Source organism: Pteronotus mesoamericanus, unplaced genomic scaffold, assembly GCF_021234165.1.
Source record: "Pteronotus mesoamericanus isolate MK-2021 breed Mesoamerican mustached bat unplaced genomic scaffold, CSHL_Meso_final contig_65, whole genome shotgun sequence".
NCBI lineage: Eukaryota > Metazoa > Chordata > Mammalia > Chiroptera > Mormoopidae > Pteronotus > Pteronotus mesoamericanus.
In genome coordinates, this window is record NW_026555228.1 from 13,259,655 (window position 1) to 13,282,947 (window position 23,293).

General features: G+C 39.5%; 1 protein-coding gene and 1 pseudogene across 1 annotated transcript in view; both read right to left on the minus strand.

Annotated features, from left to right (window-relative positions):
- The window catches only part of PCYT1B (phosphate cytidylyltransferase 1B, choline), a 92,751-nt gene extending 75,866 nt beyond the window's left edge, over positions 1-16,885 (minus strand). The window contains exon 1 of the mRNA XM_054581168.1: positions 16,577-16,885. Within this exon, the coding sequence (XP_054437143.1) occupies positions 16,577-16,648 (72 nt within the window). The 5' untranslated portion in view covers positions 16,649-16,885. The remainder of the gene's footprint in view (positions 1-16,576) is intronic.
- Positions 11,729-12,522, minus strand: LOC129076837 (proteasome subunit alpha type-3-like; annotated as a pseudogene).
- Positions 16,886-23,293: the final 6,408 nt, after the last annotated feature.

Genomic DNA, 23,293 nt, shown 5'->3' on the forward strand with positions numbered 1-23,293 from the left:
GTTGCTAACTCATGCATAGTGTATCTCATCATCAAAATAACCCCTTTACTCCTCTTCCACTGAATTCACGTAACATGAAGCACTCGAAGCACTATTCACTTGTATTTATTCAATTTATGGCCCTGGACTCATTGCTGGTGGTTGAATTTGCTTATGGCAGAAAAATAAGCACAGATGCATTGCCAGATTCACAGGTGGGTAAAGAGACAGTCTTGGTACAGGTCTATGACCTGTAAGGGCCATTAGGGGAAAAAAGAGTAGTCAGTCATAAAAAGTACTCAGAGCTTCAAAACTGACTTTGTTTTTTTGAAAAACAAAATCAAGAAGATAGAATGAAACTACTTTAGTTCATTCTTCACATGGATTTTCTTCTTTTTCCAACTTCTATAATAACTGAAAAAGAACTGACTTTGACTGATTCATTTGACCAAAATTTACTGAACTTAAGGATAGCCGTAAGGTGCTAGGGAGCAAGTGCACAGACCCAACATGACAAGCCTACTGCATGAATGCAAATGCCACTAACGAAATGTCATCTTACATCTTACATTTAAAAGAAATGAATATTTGACATGTGTCAGAGAGATGAGCAGCAAGGAGTGCCAGTTCTTAGCACTCAAAAACACCATACCATCGTGGCTGTGCATGTGTTTCAGAAGGTCCTAAAAGAGATGGTTTTCATCAAAATAAGATGGATTATCTGTCCTTGCTGGTGTGGCTCAGTGGATTGAGCACCAGCCTGCAAACCAAAGGGTCACTGGTTCAATTCCCAGACAGGGCACATGCCTGGGTTGCGGGCCAGGTCCCCGGTTGGGGGCATACGAGAGGCAACCACACATTGATGTTTCTCTCCTTCTCTTCTTCCCTCCTTTCCCCTCTCTCTAAAAATAAATAAACAAAATCTTTTTAAAAAAATGTATTATCTAAATGATGATGATAAAATCTGCTGTAAATATGATATATTTTGTTTTGTTGTAGCAAAACAGATATGGTAACAGCTTTTTATTTTGCATAAATTAAAATTGCCCTTAGCTGGAATAAATCATTCTTATTGACATTAGCAGCTGTGTAGTCAGTAAAGAATTATTGTTGCTATTACTTGGTGGTATTTATAAACACTTTTATTTTCTAAGTGCTTTACAATCACTTATTGTCTAATTAATATCTAATCATCTGTTTACAAGTAATAATCACACATGTAGTGCAGTATAATCAAAACTCCAAATGCAGCCGCCATCATACTCAAGAATGTTGTGTAAATTTTGGTCCCTCCTTGATGGGATTTGGGTCCAGACATACGGCTGAAACAGATAATACAAGAGAAAAAATGAATAAAGATTCTTCACTTGAATTTGAGCATAATTTGGACTCACAACTTTTCGTGCCAAATATATTATCTGAATGTCAGTGAGTAAGTAAGAATATAGGTAATTTTCAACACTTAATGGCTCAATTACACAGACATATAATATTTTTAATTTATTTAAACCACAAAATTGGATAATAGTTTATAATAAATGTTCAAGGGCAGGCACCAACTTAACATTGGAACTGTTAGTCACAATCACCATTTCAGTGATTTTCATGAAAAAGATCAAATGTAGCAAAGGTGGCTCAGGGACCTTCAAGGTTAATCTAACCAGGTTCAAGTCTAGACCAAGCTATGGCCGGTACAAATACCTGCCAGTCTTAATTATCCAATGTAAGTGGATGTACTGCTCTTGCCCTTCATTCTCCCCAAGTGTTATTCTGTAAGCAATTATAGGAATCACAAAAGGATTTTTTTTAAAGCAGGTCAATGATATGCATACTAATCTAGATTCCCTACCCCTCACCCCAACCCAGGAAAAATGTTCCTACAAGCAGAATTGCTGAGTCAGCATACTTGCATTTTTGGGGGGTTTTTTTTGGGGGGGGCGGTTTATATACATATTTTCTGATGTTGTTATCAAATTGTCCTCCAGAATAGTTGACCAAATTTACATATCTGCTATTCCTAAAGAGTTGTGTTTCTTGGTTACTGATCTGCCATAACCAGTTCTCTTTCTCGTTGCTTTCCCACCATGCGGTTTCCTGGTACTGCAGCAAATACTGCACAGTCCTGAGGAGTGTGCCTGGGACCTTCTCAATGTGATACAAATGTGCTTGACTGGCAAGTGAGTAATCAAGACTCCGATTTCAGGATGGTTAATTTTTTTTTATTGATTTTAGAGAGAGAGGAAGGGGAAGGGGAGAGAGAGAGACATGAATCTGTTGTTCTACTTATTTATGCATTCATTGATTGCTTCTTGTATGTGCTCTGACCAGGGATCAAACCCACAACCTTGGTGTACCAGGACGACGCTCTACACAGCCAGGGACAGGATGGATAAATTTATTAACAAGTAAACTATTATTATAATGCTTGGATTTTATACTACTCGATTATGAATGGCATGGAGTTCAAAGTGAAATCTTCATCTTGCAAAATCTGCACTCAGAATCTTTAAATGCTCAAAGAGAGATTTGGTTTAATTTTCTGTATTAGTTTCCTTCTGCTGCTATAACAATCTACCACAAAAGTAGTAGTTTAAAACAACAGGAATTTATTAAAGTTTGGGGGGGTCAGAAGTCTGAAATGGGTCTCAGTGGGCTAAAATCAATGTATCAGCAAGACTGCATTTCTTCTGGAGGTTCTGGGAGAAAATAACTTTCCTTGCCTTTTCCAGCTTCTAGAGCTACCCACATCACTGGGCTCATGGCTCTCTTCCTTCCACCTTCAAAACCAGCACTTGTATCACTCCAGCCTCTGTCTGCTTCAGTAGTCACATGTCTCACTATCCTGCCTGCCTCTTTTCACTTGGAAGTACTCTTGTGATCACATTTGGCCCACCTGGATAATCCAGAATAATCTCTCTCAAAATCTTTCATTTAATCACATTTGTAAAACCCCTTTTACCTGTAAAGTTAAATATTCCCAGATTCTGGGAATTAGAATGTAGACATCTTGTGGGGGGGCATTATTCTGCCACCACACCTTCCTTAGCATGAGCTGGACCTGGAATCTCATCTCCAGATATTTGAACAATACACTGTCTATAAATTTAATACTTAGTAATTTATGGAACCCTATTCTGTGTTAGGCACAGGCACTGTGTCAGGTTTGCATATAAGAATCAGTGCTTGGAGAGATTAAGTCATTTTGCCCAAGGCCAGTGGCAGAGCTAAGTTTTACCTCAGGCCTGTTGGACTTCAAAGCCGCTGCTCCTGCTCATTGTGCACTGCCACTGAAGCTCAACATTTCCCACACTCTGTCCAGTTTGTTCTCTTTGGATAGCCTTCATGTGGAAAGCTTTTCATTTAGTTTGATGTTTAATGATACAACTTAGCTAGATAAAAACCTTTTATCAAGTCTCTATAAATCCCATATTTGATTCACTCATTGGTGCCTGTGGACAATATCACCATGAAACACTCATTCAAGGTGATGTCTCCACATCCTCTAGTAAATCTTCGGAACAGTAGCATCCAACGGGTTCTTCTGCCATAACATAACACAAGCAGAAGTGGATTCACTAGGTTATGTTCTCTCTGAGTGAAATGTAGCTCTATGAATAACATCAGGTGGTACCAGTGAGAAATGGTCTTTCCAAAGGCCTACAGGTATATCAAATATCTTATTCTTGAAAGAGAGCCCAACATTTTAGGGGTATAAGTTCATGTCTTAAAGTTTTTCATTGTCTCTGCATCTCTTCACACATTTCTCAACCTTGGCTGTACGTTCATATTACCTGGGGAACTTTCAAAACCACTGAGGCCTGGTTCTCACTTCCCAGAGATTCTGGCTCCTTTGGCCTGGACACAGTAGCAGGACTTTTAAAAATGGTAAACAAAAAAAGTTGAGAACCACTGTGGTAAAACAGAGATGATGAGAGTCTTTAGTAAGACATCGATTCGACCCCCAAACTATTACGCTCTCTTTTTTTTCCAATAAGCTCTATTTTGTTTGCATTGAGAGAAATATACCCTAATAGTGTTTGTATCCCAAGAAGCTGGCTATGTAAAAACCTTCAATATGTCCAAAAGTAATCACTTGAAACACCTAGTCTACTTAAGTGTCAGCTAAGGGGCTATGTTGAATGACTGACTAAGGGTGCTTGAGAATAACTATACACAGTCAATGTGCTTCCACTGAAGCCCATCCTTGTTACAAGAAGAAATCCTCTTGAGTAAGTAAGTAAGCAAGCATGGGGAAGCGCACTCTCAAAGAAAAATAATTCTTGATTTCCACAAAATAGTCTGGATAACATCACCATGCCATTCAAGCGTAGGAACTCAAAAGGAGCAAAACCATTAACATTAAACCATGGCAGTCCCTAGCACATATTACTCAAAATATTTTGGCATAATCCTTTTGAAATTTTCATCACTGCAACTTTTAAAAGGCCACTTATGAAAATCAGTTATTATATAATCAAATAGAAATTTTTGGATCCAAAGAAGTATTAACCAGATTTATCATTCACCTATTAGATTATCAATTGACTTTTGGTTGTTTCAAAAAATATCAGAAATAACTGTCAACGATGACTATACCCTCTGAAGATATCCAATAAAACCAGAAGGGTGGCCTACTCTGGCGAGAAATTCCTGAAGGATAGGTAGAACTTAAGAGAGGAAGGCGACCCCCTGAAGTCAATTATTCTTGTAGAACAGAAGTTCTCAAACTTTAATTTGCGTAAGAATCTCCTGGAGGAGTAGGCCCGCAAAGAGCCTTTCAATGTTCTACCAAGCTCACAGGTGTTGTATGAGGTCCATACTTTGAGTAACACTGTTGTGGAGCAAAACCGTGAACATAAAAATACTCAAGAGAATATAGAAGCTCTATTATCCTTTTTTTAAAAAGGATAAAAATTGTCAAAAGGCCTCAGGAGCCTTTTGGAGCAACTTGGAGAGACTCCTGCCAGCCAAAGATGGAAAGTTTAAGCATCAATAAGGATAAGAAACTGCAATGGATTGAAATCTATCAAGTATGTTTAAAATATTTTATTTATTTATTTTTTAGAGGGAGGGGAAAGAGAGAGAAACAGAGGGAGAGAAACATCAATGTCCAAGAGAAACATCGATGGGTTGCCTCCTGCATGCCCCCAACTGGGGACCTGGCCTGCAACCCAGGCATGTGCCTCAACTAGGAGTCAAACCAGCAACCTTTCAGTCTGCAGGCCAGTGCTCATCCATTGAGCCACACCAGCCAGGGCATCATCAAGTATGTTTAAACCCATGAATTCATAATACTACAAAACCCAAACAAACTAAAATCTTTAGTAGTCTGCATTGGAGAATGCAAGGGAACAAATGCATTATCTTGAAAACTGGGAACTAGAGGGAAAAAAATCAAGCATTTATCTTGCCACTCTCATGCAAACTGTAAGCAAGAAGTGTATCATCTTAGAATTAGTAATGAAGAAGGTGTTGCTATTGGTAGAAGTGGAGTTCTTGTGGTGCTGTAGGGAAAAGAATTTCCTGAGACCCACATGGAAGGATGGAGTTCCACAGTAAACTTTACTGATGATGTAAAATTAAGGGAGTTGTCCTCCTGACTTCCCAATGTCCCATCTCCATCTGTTTTGCCATGGAAAATGTCCAGTCTTGTCTTCAGCAGAGCAAGGATATAGGCCAGTGCTGAGTTTTTGTTCTGTTGTTCAAGTACAGTCCAGTCTAGCATCTGGTTAGTTTAGCTTGTATTCCCAGCTGTAATCTATTGCTGTGCTAAGGTACTCAGGCTCCTGCCTGGAGCCTGCATATGCAGTCTGTGTAGCCATTGGCCACACTGCTGCGGAGAGAGGACATGCGAGTGCATGGGGCAAGTGTGTTACCAGGTGGGTGAGAAAGATAGAGACGGCTCCTTTGTTCCTGTGGGATTCTGTTAGCTTGGACTTGGTTTTCTAATTGGCCAATGAACTTCCCAAGTTTTCACGGGCTTTTGATAGGTTTACAGCTCCTAGTTAGACTGACAGGACTCTTCGGTCAAGCACCTCCTCCTGTGCCCCCCAGAATCTGGTACCAGAATGGTGGGGGGAGGGGTGTGAATCCCCTTGGCAGAGCAATGCCATAATTCCCTGGGGTGTGAAGCTGTAGCTTCCTGGCTAAGCAGGCAAGCTCATGCTCCCCATTTTATTAGGCTCAGTGTTTAAGTCCCTTTCTTCCCCTTTCCCATCGATAATTAGCTAAATACTGATGGTGACAGTGAAGGTTAATAAAGAAGGTAATGAATTAGACTATCCCTATTTTATAACCCCTAATGACTGATTGGATCGGGGCATTGAGCACCAACAATTGCTAACATGCAAAAAGACAACTCAAAATGTTATATATGCCTGATAGAAGTACCTGCACCACCTATAAAGTAGTTTGCCAAGTAAATATCAGTAGAACCTAGCTTTGATCACACCTCTTAATCCCAGACCAATTTACAGAAAATAGAGCAGGGATAAAAGAATATGTTAATGTCACAGGGATGCAATTAACAAAATTCAGACTGAAAAGCTCTATGGGACAAACCTAGTTTTTACAACCAAAAAATTGCAAAAAAACTATAGATTAAACAAGATCTTAAAGACAGAAATTTGAACAATTTCTGGATGATATAATATTATTAATTTGTTTTAGGTATGATAATGATATGTTTGTTTTTAAAAACTTTATTTTAGAAATATATGCTGAAGTATTTGCAGACGAAATATATTGTGTCTGTCGGTATGAGAAATGGACAGGGATCTTGATGAGTGGTTCTCAACAAGGTGAAATTTTGCCCCCAGGGTACATTTAGCTTGCCTGGAGACATTTTTGATTGTCACATCTTGGGGGATGGTGCTCTAGGCATCTAATGGGTGGAGGCCATGAGTGCTGCTAAACATTCTAAAATGCACAGGAACAGCCCTCCACTATGAGGAAATCCTGCTCCCTGGCACACTGATGACCTTGAACATGTCCACATAGATCACACCAGCAAAGACTTGCACTGCAGCTCATCTGAGTGTTGGCAGAACGCCTGTCACCTTCCTGGAATGTGAGAGGTGGGAGGCCCGTTAGGAGCTGTTGCAAGGCCATCTCGAGATGTTCTTGCCTCCCTACCTCCCCTGAGAGGATGTCCCCAGGAAGTTTGTTTAAATTTATCTTTGCTTTATTGTTTTAAAAGTAGGAGAATACAAAATTGTAAAAAGAACAAAAAGTCCTTGTAATCAGTGATCACCACCACTGTCAACATTTCATGTATTTCTTTCTAGTTTATTTGTTTCTGTACTTAAATTTTCCACCCTCAACAGTGTTTTTCAAATAAAAAAATAAAGCAAGTGGAAAGTCTCCATTATGAGGACATTATTGCTATGACTTTACTGGGCCTGAGGGCACTTAGGATGATGGGGAGAGGCTTTGTCCTATACACTTAAATATATTGTGAGGAAATAAAAACATTCGGTGTGGTGAACGGGACATATTGGGGAAACAGGTGGGAGGGTGAGGTTGTTTGCTTCAAATCTCAACCAATCAATTAGTTAATTAAGTAGTATTGAGCTCCTGTTACATGCCAGAACAGAACATATGACTCTACTATTTAAATGGAGTTAACAGTCTGGGAGAGAAAGGAATATTAGTAGTCATAATAATAATAGCAATAGCTAATATTTGTGATGAATCTTCTATGTGCCAGTTATTGTGTTTAGGCTTATTTTATTAATTTTTTTCTTCTCTTAAGTATAGTTGATATACAAATACCATGTGATTTCATTTATATGTAGAATCTGAAAAAAAACAAAAGAAAACAAATGAACAAACAAAACAAAACAGAAATAGACTCATAGACACAGAGAACAAAGGTGTATTTGCCTGATGGGAGGCAGTTTCTGATCGCCTTTTCGCACCTGTGGAGGTACGGGGCTTCCTGCCTTGGCCCCCTGTATAGAGCTGCAGAATAGAGAACCAGTTAGGTGCCACCTACAATGGGCTCCTCAGCAACCAGAGCTGAGGTCATCCAGCCTCCTTTATATCCATGCTGTCCTTTCTGGTGTATGGCACAAGGATTACAGGAAGCTGGCACCATTGGCTACCTTTCTTTCACTGTCCACGTAAGTAGTAAACTGTCCAAGTCCAAAGTGACTCAATGTACTTTTACCAGGCAAATTAGTCTGACCTTGCCTTTGGTCTTGCCTTGTCTTGTGTGTATACTGGACACGCATAACAAACAATTATCCAGACCCAAATGGCAGTAATGCCCAGGCTGAGAAGCTCTAGATGAAATTATATTGGTCATGAGTTGATCATTGTTGAAGCTAGGGGAGGAGTATATGAACAGCACAGACTGGAAGACTGTTTTGTCTAATTTTGCATATGGTTGCAACCTCCCATAATAAAAGTTTTATTTTAAAGAAACACAAAAATTGGTGATCGTGTTATTAACCATTAAATGTGGATGTCTATGAAAAAAAATTGGTCACCTTGCTTTATTAAATATCTAGCACTTTAAGTGCATATACTGAGACAATGTGCAAAAATACCCAAACTTCGTAGTTAGGTTTCTTTCTAGTTCCACTGCCAAATTATGACTGCCTTCTTCTTTTTTATTTATTGATTTGAGAGAGAGAGAGAGAAACATCAATTTGTTGTTCCGCTTATTTATGCATTCATTGGTTGATTCCTGATGTGCCCTGACCAAGGATCAAACCCACAACCTTGGTGTATTGGGACAACGTTGTAACCAACTGAGCTATTTGGCCAGGGCATGACTGTGTCTTCTTGAACACATGACTTAAGACTCTTTAAGCCTCAGGTTCCTCACCAACAAAATAAGGCTAATAATGCCCCTGAGGGTTTCGTAGGATTTAAAAATAAGTAACCAGTTTAGCTGAGTGCCTTAAGTAAATACTTTTACTAGACCTTCTTCCTTTGTTATTTTTTTCTCTGCTTGTTTTCAATACAGAAATGGAAAGAGGCCTTCTTGTTATCTGGACAAGTAACTTTGACCTAGTCGATTTCTTTCAAATAATTCCGTGGCAAATGTAGATGGTCCTGGTATGAAATGTTCGGTTCTAAGGGTTTAAAACAGCAAACCCTGGAGGGACCCGGAAGGATGAGGAGTAAGAAGGAATGTATGTGGTTAATTCAGTAGTTCTCAATCTGGCGTGATTTTGCCCCACAGGAGACATTTAATAATGTCTGGAAACATTTTTGTTTGTCATGACTTGGGTTGGGGGTGCTACCGGCATCTCTTGGTTAGAGTCCAGGGATGCTGCTAAATATCTTACTATGTGCACAGGATTGCTCCCCATCACAAGGAACTATCTGGTCCCAGATATCAGTAGTACCAAGGTTGAGAAACCCGGGGTGATGTAACCAAAACTCCTTGATGAAGCTTTTCCTAAATAATTAACTTTGCCTTTCTCTGTTCTTCTTACCCAACACATACAGGTTATTAAAGGAATGCTCAGGAGAAATCATTCAAAATGTGATTACACTAGCTCTGTGGCCCTATTTTGTTTTTCATTTCTTTATGAGAAAAAAACCTGAATAGTGTTCTGATTTCATTGCCGTTGATTTTCAAACAGCAAACTCAAAGCATGCACTGATTACCTTCCTAACTGTCATACACGGTGAAGGCTGGGGGCATCGCTTAATTAACTAGTGGGAAGGATGTACCATCTCCCAACATCTCAGTCGTCTGTATTCCTGTTGTGCCAATGGGGGAGGGTTAGGATGAAGGGAATTCAGGCACTACTCCCCAAACAGTTACATTTCTCCTGTTACAGTAGCCCACCTCAGTTTAGGTGACACTTGTTTACCATGTCATCATTAAATAGAAAACAGTATGGGTAATTTACCCACCCCACCCCCCTTCTAAAGGCAGGACACTTGAGGTCAAGACCACAGTATCATAGGCACTGAAGAAAAGAGTGAGGTAAATGGTGGTGTGTGTTCAACCAGCAAACAATAATAAGGTCATTTCTGTGAGGTGTGATGTGTATTTTGGGGATCAGTGAAGTAAAAATGTGTGAGTACATAAAAAGTGGGGGGAAATCTGTACAGGTGGTGGAATGGCTTGAGGATCTATGATGTGTTCCTATTTCTTTATTTCTTCCCCCACTCCTCCAGCTTCCCAGCTCTTCTATGAAAACTGCGCCACCCACAGCCCCAGGGAGTTGGGTTGGGACACCTGATTAAGAGACCCACACCAAGGCCTGTTCAGTGGTTTCTCAGATCCTCATGTCCCCTCCTTCAGGAACTAGAACTAAGAGATGGAGTCCGAGTGGGTTGGGAGTTGATCTGTGAGCAGAGCATTAGAGTAAATATGTCTGGAAACGGCTGCTTTCATGGGCTTCTCAGGCTGCTCTGGTTCCTGTCCTTGCTTAGGCTTGCTTTTCAGCTTTCTCTGGATTCTGATAGTCCTTTGCATTCCTCCCTAATGAAGAAGCAAACTTAGTGGGTACTGTTCCTTGCAACCCAACAATCTATCTTTGAGACAGATGTGTACACACCCACACCAAGAGATGAGACTAACCTGAGAAATGCAACTGAGAGCTGCCTATCAGCAAGGCAAGACCACTTAACAGTCATTTGTGCCTCATGCCGAGGGAGGGTCAAGGGATGACATTCTGCTCCAGAGATCAGCTCACAGTAAATTGCCCTTCTCAGAAATCTTCTAGTTCTAGATACCCAACACTTTTGATACTTTCTTAAAAAAAAGATTTTATTTATTTATAGAGAGGGGAAGGGAGGGAGACAGAGGGAGAGAAACATTAATGTGTGGTTGCCACTCACACGCCCCTACTGGGGACCTGGCCCTCAACCCAGGCATGTGCCCTGGCTGGGAATTGAACTGGTGACCCTTTGGTTTGCTCAATCACCAGCTTGGGAGATACTTTTATATACAGTCTTACAACTCCTTTTGTGTTTTTATATTGAATCATTGCTTATCGCATAATGTTACCTAAGTCGCATTTGTAACCTTGATATTTATCTCATAAAATAAACACTGGGAAGATTCATTGACACCTCCAGGGTCTATCCACTTTCTTCTATCATCCTCGACCCTCTAAGATCAGCTTCTGCCTCCAACACACCACTAAAACTGGGTTATGTTTCCATGTAAGTATTTCTTACCTACACAGAAGGATATTTTAGGGCAATGGTTCTCTTCTTCAGCATAAAATATGGGTATTTTTATTTGAACTTTATAGATTGAGAAATTTCTTAAGTGACACAATAGCAATTTTGTGGACACTTAAATCCACCCCTCACCACAATAAAAGAAAAAAAAATTCTTAACTCTCCTGAAACATCTTTCTTGTGTGTGTACACGTAGAGGTTAACAGTATCCGATGACCAGCAATCATTTCACTAAATACAAAACTGGGCAATGGCATCAATTAATCACCTACTTACAACATTGGTGTGTATTTTTTACACAACTTCCCAGCAGGATATCATCTTTAGATCCCAGCTGAGTGATAGAGTGGAGCTTGGAATTAATCTGATTCCAAAGCCTCTATTTGCAGTATTTTAACTAAGGAATTTTTAAATAGGCATAAATCTACATTTTAATGCTAAGTAAATATGTGTTCAATTACTCCCACCAATTTTGTCAAAGAGATATTAAGCAAACTTTAATGATTGCAAGACAAAAATTTAATGAAAATTGGTCAGTAGGTATGTAATAACCCAAAGGGCTAAATAGTTACATGGGGACTGTATTAGAGATTTAAAATAAATGCTGAAGTAAATGTTCCATATTCCCATCATCAGATTCATCTTCTTCCTTCAAAGATCCCTTAGCATATTTCTCTGCCTCTTCCCATATATCTTTTGGAACAATTTCATGTCTTTCTTTAGTTATTTCACCAACCCAGCTGAGCTCCATTTCAAAAGCTTTATCCTTAACGTCATCGTATACTATGTAAATTATTTTTGGAATTTCTTTAACAACATCACAGCAGGTCATTTTTTTTTCAGTTGAAGCTTTCCTATTTCTGTCTTTGCGTCTTGCCTGGCTTTGCCAATAGCACATCCCCAATAACCATATGAAACACCCAATGGGTCAATCATGTAGAGTTGTGTGCCATCATTCACACTGTAAGACCCTAACTTGAAATTGCAATCGAAAAGTCTACCAGCACTGTAGAGTGTATATACATGTACATACATGGCCACTCTGGCTGCAACATGTTTTAGTGAAATGTTACAGCCCAAGTTAGATCTAAAGTTGGAAGCTTCTTCTCTTGCAATGTCTGCTAAAGAACGAGAATCTGCCAGCAAACCTGCTATTGCCATTCTAACATGCTGATCAACATGAAGAAGTCATTTGTTGGAACCTTCTTCATAAAGTTTAGAAAGAACTAATTTTTCTACCCCAAAGACAATGCCATCTTTACATCTGATTCCAATAGTTGTGCTACTATTTTCCACAGCCTTCATAGCATATTCACCTTGAAAAACTCTTCCATCAGGAGAGAATGTAGAGACTGACAGGTCATACCTGGTGCCAACTGAGCGCATCCTACTAAAACCCAGAGTAGTGGTTCTTGACAAGGGGAGGTTTTGTGCCCCTCTTTCAAAGGTGATTTTTTTAGTATCTGGACAGTTTTGATTGTGACAAATTGGGAGGGGGTTGATACTGGCATCTGGTAGATAGAGACCAGGGATGCTGCGAAACATCCTGCAATGCATAGGAAAGTACCCCACAGCAAAGAATTATCCCGCCCCAAATGTCAATAAAGCCAAAGTTGAGAAAACTTGCTTTAGGGCAAAGATGGATTTTTGAGACAAATAACACGATTTAAAAGGGACAAAGGATTTGAATAGACATTTCTCCAAAGAAGACATACAAATGGCCGGTAAACACATGAAAAATACTCAACATCAATAGCCATTAGGGAAATGTACATCAAAAACCACAATGAGATACAACTTCATACCCACTAGAATAGCTATAATTTTTAAAAATGGAAAATAAGTGTTGGTGAGCATATGTAGAATCTGGAGTCACCACATGTTGCTGGTGAGAATGTAAAATGGCATAGCCTCTTTGGAAAACAGTTTGGAAGTTTCTCAAAAAATTTAAAATAGAGTTACTATTTGACCTAGCAACTCCACTCCTAGGTATATACCTGAGAGACTTGAAAACATATGTCAAAAAAAAACTCCACAAAAATCCTTGTACATGAATGTTACAGCAGCATTATTCACAGTAACCAACAAGTGAAAACAACCCAAATGTCCATTGACTGAAGAATGGAGAAACAAATTGTGGTATATCCATACAATGGACTATTATTTGGCCATTAAAAGGAATGAAGTACTGATGCATGCTATAATATGAATGAACTTTTAAAACATATGCTAAGTGAAAGAAGCCAGACCATGTATTATATTATTCCATTTATATGAAATGTCCAGAATAGGCAAATCCATATAACAGAAAGTAGATTAGTGGTTGCCTGGTACTGGTGGTGTTGAAGGGGCATGAAAGCCCTTATCTCACTCTTTTGCAGCAAAGACTGGTAAAGAGAAAAGGAAAAATGGGAGACAGTTTTCATTTTGATCCATGAATTTGCTGTAGAAAATTGGAGTTCACTCCAGTAAGTGGCATCTTGAAAGAACTATCTCTGTCATTCAGCCCCAGCTGGTGTGGCTCAGTGGATTGAGCACTAGACTGCGAACCAAGGGGTCACTGGTTCGATTCCCAGCCAGGGCACATGCCTGGGTTGCAGGCCAGGTGTCCAGTAGGGAGCGCGTGAGAAGCCACCACATCTTGATGTTTCTCTCCCTCTCTTTCTCCCTCCCTTCTCCTCTCTAAAAATAAATAAAAAATATGTATAAAATTATGAGCCAAGATTTGTGGGCTGCCCACAGAAACACTCCTTCCTGGAAGATAGTAGAAGAAAGGCCTTTTGCAATTAAATCTTAAGCTCATAAAAATTTCAGTGTGAAAGTATCTAATGCTACCAATTTACTTTACGATCCAAAGAAACAGAGGAAGGTAAACCAGTAGCATAAAATGATTTTACATATAATTTAAAATAGCAGAATTGTTGCTAGAAAGAACTAGGCTAACCACATTAGTTTCTACCAGGGCACTGTAGGGGATCCCTGTTTTAATGAATAAATAAAAATGATGTGTAATTATCATATCAATTGCTTGCATCTAAGTGAGTGCTTCTGAAATTATTTGATGGTGCTTAAAAATCTTGGGTCTCTGAAGTGCGTTTAACGTCTCCTTGACTCTTATCTATATTATTAATTTGCAGATCAAAGTTAACTTGATGCTATGCAAATGAGGAGACTTCGAATGAATGAGATTTTACTGGAAAATTTTAAGTCCACCTTACTTATAACAGAATCGCAATGTATTTTGAGAACACGTGTCAACATATCTAAAAGGAGGCATTACAGCTTAAAGCAGTGTTATCCAATAGAAGTTTCTGCGATGATGGAATATTCTATATCTGTGCTGTCTAGCTGTCCAAATGAGGTGGCTATGTGGCCACTGAGCATTTGAGATGTGGCTAGTACAACTGAGGAACTAAATTTTAAATTAAATTAAATTTTAATTAATTAAAACTTAAATAGCCATAAGTGGTTAGTGGCTACGTTACCTGAATTTGAGCTCTAGCCTTACTCCCTTGGACAGTTTACCTAACCTCTGTGAACTTTAAATTTCTTACTTGAAAATGAGAATATAAATAATATCATCCTCACAGAAATTGGGGCAAGAGGAATTAAGATATGTTCAGGCTGTCTCCTATTTCCAAATAAGTGCCAATCAAGTACCAAAGTTAAATATATGGAAAGTGAATAACCAACTCTCTCACTTAAAGGGAGTTTGCATTCCTCAAGAGATAAGAGATATGATTAAGCTCATAATTATCCTTAGCATTCAGATACGATATTTAGTCACAATGCTTATAACTATTGGCTGGCAAACGGCACCATTAGCAATAGCCAGAGAAGGTCATGTGTTAGCTTAGGGGTATCAGTGGACAATGCACATAAGGGCTGGCAGTCAGAAAGTTCAATTTGTAGAAGTTGCAGGCAGTGTATATATGAAAAGTATATTGAGAACTGAAAATCGTGATTAAAATGTTAATGTTTCTTTATTATTGTTACATTTAAGAATGTAATTCATCTTGATTGCCCAAGAGGGATCAATGAACCCATTTAACTGGGAAAAACTGAGGTATGAATGAACAGAATAGGATAGTACTTAGGATCTTGACCACTTTTGTTGAGTGTAATCACATAAAATAAGACATGCAAAGTACTTAGCACAGGGCATGCCACCTGCTAAGGACTAAAAATGTCAGCCTTTATTATGATAATAAGTGACAAGTGGTGATATTGGAAGATCTGTGAGTTTAGAAGCAACTGGCTGTTTTTCAATTCACAAAAGGTATGGGAGTACGTAGTAATATTTGCACAGATTTAATTCTACATGACTGGACCTAGAAAGACCATTTCAATTTTACATATCTGCACCAGTCAAAAACTGAATTTAGTTGTTTTAATACCACTTCAAATCTATTTTTAGAACAAGGCATGAATGTATGAATGAATAAATGAATGAATGACTAAAATGCCTCCAGATTCCCCCATTAACTCAACAAAATGAGCTGACAAAACTCATGAGTCTTCACCATACAAATTTCTCCAATCTGAGATAATATGGAGGCAAATGGGAAAGGGACTGATTGGGGTAAATGGTCTACCAGTTGTAGTTCAAGTGCCGGTGGATATGGACCCAGACTACTTTTCTGAGGCACATGGTGCTTGAACCAGTCATCTATAGCCTTTCCAAGGGGTTGTCATGAGGTTCTGAAGGAGTGCTGGGACAGAAAAGAGAAGGGCCTGTGTCCTGAAGCCTGAGAAACCGTTCTAAGGGAAGTGGCATGAAACCAGCTTCACCATGAAGCAGAGAAATTGCATCATTGTTAGGAAGCTTCCTCTGGTCCTGACCACTTTTTCACATCACCTGGAATCCTTCTTACTATTTTGTCCACTGCCTAAATTTTTCCATCCAGAACTCATTTGCTTTAACAAGGCTCCACCAAAATGCACATTCCCCTATGCACCCCAGCAAAATAAATAAAAGACCACACCAGGTGGTCTCACTTATGTGCTAGTTGCATTGCAAAGAATTCAGAAGTGGGTGATGTAATCAGGATTTTGTGACCTTTCTACCAGGAGAATTTCTAATTGTATATTTTATGTATGTATTTTGCTTAATATTCTCCATCACCCCCAGGCTCCCGGGGCGTCGTTCTTCCCTGTGAACTACCTACATTGCCTCATCCTGATTTGACTTGTGTTTTTGTTTTTGTTTTGATAGAGAATTTGTTCCTGTCATCTAACTCTATTGGGGAACTTACATATTCAGTAAGGGGGATAAAGAAATATTAGCCATAATTTTTCTTTTGTCTCACCTTAAGATGGAGAAGGTAATTTCATTTCCATATGACTCTGTTAATTAGTGTAGGTCCATTACACTCACAGATACATAGGACTTCACTTTGATATTCAGAGGCAAAAATCAATAAGAAAGCATGTACGGTACCTTATGTAAGATTTTGGGAGTGCAATTGTCCCTGACGTTCTCTTCCATGGTGCATTCCTGGTGGCCCACCATATCGGTTCCTGGCCTGCTTTCCCTCTTCTCCAGCGTCCTCTCTTTGGGGTTCTTTGGAGTCACAGGGTGAAATTTTTCTTTCCCCAGACTAACCGGAGCACTTGAGCAATGGTTAGGCTCAAAGATAGGCTCAGAAGAGTTAGCCGTGTCCTCGTGATTGAATAAGCAGAGATCCAAGTTGCTGGAGCTTCTTGCTTTATTTACCACAAGCTTCCTCTTGTCCCTTCTGGGCTGTTGTTCTTTGACAATCGCCGTGCTCTGGACTGGCGCTAGGATGGCCTGTTGTGTGGGGACAGGCAGGTTGTGGTGAAAGCTGGACTCATGAAAAAGGCCATTGTTTAATGTACCCTGTCCCTCACTGGAGCTATGGCAACAAATTCTGTTGGTGAATTAACTATGTCCTTGTGTGCCGCCTCAACTGATTATGCTCCTGGAATGACAAACATTTTTTCTCTCTCTCTTTTTTTCCACGATAAAAAGTGGTTGAGACCTTGAAGTATTAATATACAACTCAGCACTTTATTTAAATCGGAGAATAAAGATCGAGAAAATAAATCTCTCACGCATACTTAGATTCTAATAAACATTTTCTCTTCCAAGGAGCTATTCTAAGCACCACTGATAAGGAATGTGTACATTTTAACCATGCAGAATCTTCACAATTTGCGTTGAGGTCATTTCTCCTCAGATAACACTGTGTGGTAAAAGAACTCTTTAAACATGCATGTGCTTGGTCCTTTCTGAGAAAAAGATGTTTTAAAAATCTGGCTGCAGCCAAGTGCTATGGGAACTTTGGCTGCTATTAACGTGAGTACCATGCTTCAGAAAGAAGACTGCTGTCTCTCTAAATTCACCTTAGCCATGTAAAGATTTCCTACGACCTGTTCTAGCCGGAAAACCTTCCATTGCTTTCTGACATATTCCAGACTCCAGGGTGGTAAAGCTTGCTCTCTAATCAGTGGAAGGATCCCTTCAACCTTCCCGTCCACCCATCCGTCCTGCACTCTCTCTGTATGGCTGCTGTCCCAGCTGCTGGGGGGCCTCCGTTAGTGAATTTATTGCTAGCTCCCTAGCATGGTGGTGTGTAGTATGTCAAGTTGGTGAGCTGGAACCGTATTTCCAAGGATCTTCTCCCCTTAGGACTCTGGGCAAGAGTTGGCCAAAAGAGGAATTTCCACAAGATCTGGAAAGCAAGAGTGAATCAGCAGTCATTACTTTCCCAAGGTTGTCGTGGCTGAGTGTGGTGACGAACAGAGGGTCCCAGCTGGTCCTCACTTTCCCTCACTCTGTGTCCGGATCTTCTTCCCAGCTGCTGACCCTGTTGACCAACAACAGCCCAAGGCCCAGCATCGGACATTTGTGCAGCCCCACAGGGGTAGGAGCAGCTTCCCATTGGCTTCGACAGGGTCCGGCAGAAGTAAGGCCTGCTTGAGTGTGGTTGGTAGGGTAATGATATGGGTGTAATAATTTATAGTTTTAATTTGAACATTTCATGTATCATGTCCTATGGTGTGCTTGAGTGTGATATTGTTATGTTGCAGAATGACATGCTTAGGATTTTCTAATAAAAGATTTTGTAATAAAACGGGCGTTATTTGTGCCAGACCCTGTACTTAGGTCTATTTCCTGTAATAAATCCCTCTCTCCACAGCTCAGAGTGGTCCTTCTTCCCTGGCTTAACTAGGACTTATACACTTGTTTTTCCAAATGATATGAGGACCATTAGGAGAGAATCCTCAGCATGGAAGGCATTTGGAGGGCAATAGAGAGAAAACCTCATGCAACTTGTGTCTAGAAGTGACAGAGAAACTCAAGAAAATAGATGCTATATTTGTATCAGACCTCTCCCCACAGTTCCTTATAGCCCTCACCCTGCAGTACTTCTTTTCAGATCCAAGCATTTTTGTAGGTACCTCTTCTTTTTTCATTCCTATGGTTTTCACTCATTCTCGTTCTTTAAAACATTTTTCAATTTATTGATTTGAGAGGGGGGAAGAGTGAGAGAGAAACATCGTTTCTTCGTTTTGTTGTTCCACCCATTTATGCACTCATTGGTTGATTCTTTTACGTGTCCTGACTGGGGAATTGAGCCTGAAACTTCCCTCATCCTCATTCTTATCCTCTATGGCTCATCCCTACAAAGAGACTGGGATGGGCCATCAGAGGGTAAGCCACACCATAGGAGTAGGTTCTAGATACTAAACTAAAAGAGGGGGAAAAAACAAGTCCTGGGTACTTTATTGCTTCCAGAGTGATTCACTGGATCCATTGAAATGATGCCCTAACTTGATGCAGCACAGATCAACTCGAATGGCAGGTTTCTCTGAAACTAAACTGAAGCTTGATCCAGCTGTCAGGAAGACATCATCCACCTCTATTTGCACTGGTTTGCTCTTCTTAGTAATGGAAAAATCACTCTTGTGTCATGAAGGCCCAACGGTTCACAAGAGGCTTGTTTTGAAATTGCCTCTTGTTGTCATTTCTTAGAATAACAGTGCATTTGATTATATTTCCAAGCTTCTGTCTCACATTCAAAAGGAGAATCATGGCCAATCTATTTTCTTAGTTAATTCCTGCTTAGAGCAGGTGATTATTTGTCATGACCACGAGAAAGTTGAGAGAATAGGTTTTGATTAATTCTGACTGTCAGGTAAATAGAACTGATACAGGGCTACGAATACAATTACATACTGTATTCTTATCACAGACCTAGTCAGGTCAATAAAGTAAGCCATTTACCCTTGGATTATGAAGGTGTTTATTAACTGAACACTTAGTGGTGGTTTTCTGGGGTCTTCTCTCCTTTAGAGTCTCATGAACGAAAAGGGTCTCAGGGAATCCCTCTGAACAATTCCCCGTGGTCTACCACAAGGGGCGCTCCGGAGCTCTGAGGGGGGTCAGCGGGTGGAGCCTCATCACACATGCCCACAGAGTTGGAAATAGACCCACAACAGATCTCAGCTACCCTTTATGGCACCATGTGTGAACCTGAAAAAGGTACTCCTCTGGGCCGAAACAGCCCCACTTGGTGAGCAGAGGGAGGGTTGGATTTCAGCCCCTATTCTACAAGTCTGTGGCAGGCCCTTGCAGCCCCTGACCCTCAGAGAAAAAAGGGTTGTTGGGGAAGCAAACTGTGTCAGCCTCATCACAGGAATTTGTGAGGTGAGTATTCTCATGGCCCAGGGGGTGTTCAACGTCGGGAGGCATGGATGGTCAACTAGGCCTCAGCTCCAGGGCTGGTAAAACCACCCTCCTTATGCACGAATTCCTCAGCAGCATTCCGTTGACCTTCCTAGTACCTCACTAGTGGGCAGGGTATGGCCAGAATCATTGCCTTGGCTGCCATGTTTCCGAGGGCCCGGTTTTGGCTCTCCTCCTCTGAGGAGTCCATGTGGCCATGGGGACCCCCTCCTGGAGCTCCTCACCTCCTGCTTCCAGAACACTTTGGAATTTGCTGCCCAGATGTCCTCAGCCTGCTTCCAGGGCCTACGTGGCCTCTTCCTCAGGGCCATGTTCAAATTCAAGTGTAGAGTTTAGGTCTTTTGCATATTACTGCGGCCAGAGGTTTTATTGAACATTCACTTTGTCTCAAGCCCTCAACCAGGTGAAAAAATAAAGGCAATTACAGCAGTGCCAGCCTTCATGGATTTACAGATCATTATATGCAGTGTCATTAAAGTGGCTGTTTTCCTGTCTTTAACGATCTATTATACCACCTCCAACTTATCCTCTATTTCCCCTGCCTGTGCTTTGTCTTACTTCATACCTACCTTCCAGGGGCATGTTATGTTTATTGGTTTATTATCTGTATCTCAGGAGAATGAAAGGGCAGGCACCTGGCTTCACTGCTGCCACCCCTAGTGCCTAGAAGAGGGCCTGGCACATAGTAAGTGCTCAATAAATATTTTGTTAATTAAAATATTTGGTGTCAAAACTGCATGATTTTCTTCTTGTTTAATTTGGCTTTGAGTGGATAGGAGAAGAGCAGGAAACAAAGCAATCTGATTTGACAGCGGGAGGTACTCCTGAAAGGACTGGGGGAAGATAAGTAATGCTGAGGATGGAGTTTGGATCTGGAGAATAGTTGGTGTCAAAGAAAATAGATGTGTTGAGGGAACTGTAGGGAACAAGGGCCACTGGAATTTACTCGCTTTCTTTTCAGACACACAGGAGTTTTAATTTGCAGAAACATGCTAAAAGAACCAAGCTCCAAGCAAAGACATACATTTATTCATTCACTGAGCCATTAAAAAAACTTCTCTAAGATGTTAGGGTGATAATCCAAGTGACTCAGAAGTTGTTTTCTTCCCCTCATCCCATAACAATTATTTTAATGGATTGCTAGGGTTTTGTCGATGCTTTTTCCCTAACAGAAAAACTGACATATTGCTAGATACTGACTTGGAGAAAAACTGAACATGATATATATTAAAAATGTTACTATATATATATATATATATATATATATATAGTTTTTAAAATGATACAAATAGTTTTAAAAATGTTTAAAATTTTTTTAAAACTATATCATTTATAAATATATATCATGTTTTAAAAATGTTATTTATTGATTGATTTTTAGAGAGGGGGCACAAAACATTAATTTGTTGTTCCACATATTTATGTATTCATTGGTTGCTTCTTACATGTGCCCTGACTGGGTATTCAACCTGTAATCTTGGTATAGCGGGATGATGCTCTAACCAAATGAGCTACCCAACCATGGCTTATGATATATTTTGTAATTTTCACTACATCTTTCTGCTGGCTTTTTGCTGTTTTCCAGGAGCCCTTTCATGATGCAAAATTTCTGTGCTTGACCAGAGAACCTGTTTTGTTGTTCTTTCTTCTCCTTTTCCTCTCTTCCATTTTCTCACCAGCCAACACAAAAGAGAGTCTTTACCTTCAACTGTGAATCGTGAAGAAATTATTTTGTAGGAGGGTCCACAAGTTAAAGGATTTCTAAGAACTCCACCTCTAAATATTCCTGACTGTGGATAATGTATCTGAAGAAATTGGTGATCATAAGAGAAACATGCTTAGATGTCCTGTGAAACTCTACAAAAAACAAAACAAAACAACAAAAAAAGAGCAACATATAATGTTTCCAAACTTTTGACTTAAGAAAATGAAATCTAATGTCTTGAAATAAATGTAGGTAGTTAGGAAACTTTGTTCCAGGGTTTTGGAACTAAAACCAAGATGCCAATTTAGAAATGGCTTTGCTTTCCTCCGTGCCAGGCTCCAAAGGTAAACAAAATGTTGGGTGGCTCAGTGATAGTGTTCCAGACTCCTCCCTGCACAAATGACAATTCAGCAGAAATGGCAAAGAAAGAAAATTATGTTCCCATGGTTGTGCCACCTGCCCTAGTTGAGTGAAGAGAGAAATGGTCATCTGTTTGGACTGGCATTACAATCTTAGGTAGCAACGAACAATTGGAAAATAAAATTAAAATAACAATACCAATTCAAAGCAGTATGAAAACATGAAATACTTAAGGATAAATTTAACATAACATGTGGGACTTATGTCCAGTGAAACCTTAAAAGACTGCTGAAAAAAATGAAAGAAAACATACAAAAAGGGAAAAATATACTGTGTGCCTAGATTCGAAGACACATAATTGTTAAAAAGACCTATTTTCTTCAAATTAGTGTATAGATTCAATATAAACCCCGTCAAAATTTCAGCAAGCTTTTTGGTAGATATTGACTATCTGAGTCTAAAAAATTATGTGGAAATGCAAAAGACTTAAATTAGCCAAAATAATTCTGAAACAAATAAAAGAACAACGTTGGAAACTTAGACTCCCTGATTTTAAAACTTAGTATAAAGCTACTGTACTCAAAATAGTATGATAATGCCATTAGCATAGACATATAGATAAATAGAACAAAATAGAAAATCCAGAAATAGACCCACATATATGTGATAGATTGATTTTTGATAAAAGTGCCAATTCAATGGTAAAAAAAAAAAGCCTTTAAAAAGAACATGCCATTCATTGCAGCATTTTTCAAAATAGCCAAAAGCTGTAAGCAACCCTTGTGCTCTTTGATAGATGAATGGATAAACAGAATGTGGTAAAAGCATACAATAAAATATTTTTCAGCCTTAAAAAGGAAATTCTGACACATGCTACAACATGGATGAACCTTGAGGACGTTATGCTAAGTGAAATAAGCCAGTCACACACAAACACACACACCCACAAATTCTATGTGATTCCATTTATCTGAGGTACCTAGAACAGTCAAATCCATAAAGACAGGAAGTAGAATAGTGGCTGCCAGTGACTGGGGCAGTTATTGTTTAATGGGCATAGAGTTTCAGTTTGAGATCATGAAAAAGTTCTGGAGAGAATTTGTACAACAATGTGAATGTACTTAACACTACTTAAAATGATTAAGATGCTAAGTTTTACGTTGTGTGTTTTTTTACCATAATTAAAAATTTAAAAAAGTGAAACCAGAACAACTGGTTATCTGTAAGTAAAAAAAGAACCTCAGTCCTTATCTTACACTACATACAAAAATTAACGTGAAATGGATCATGGATCTGAATGTAAAAGCCATAAGTTTTCTAGAATAAAACATAGAAGAAAATCTTTGTGACCCTGAATTAGGCAAAAGTTTCTTAGATAG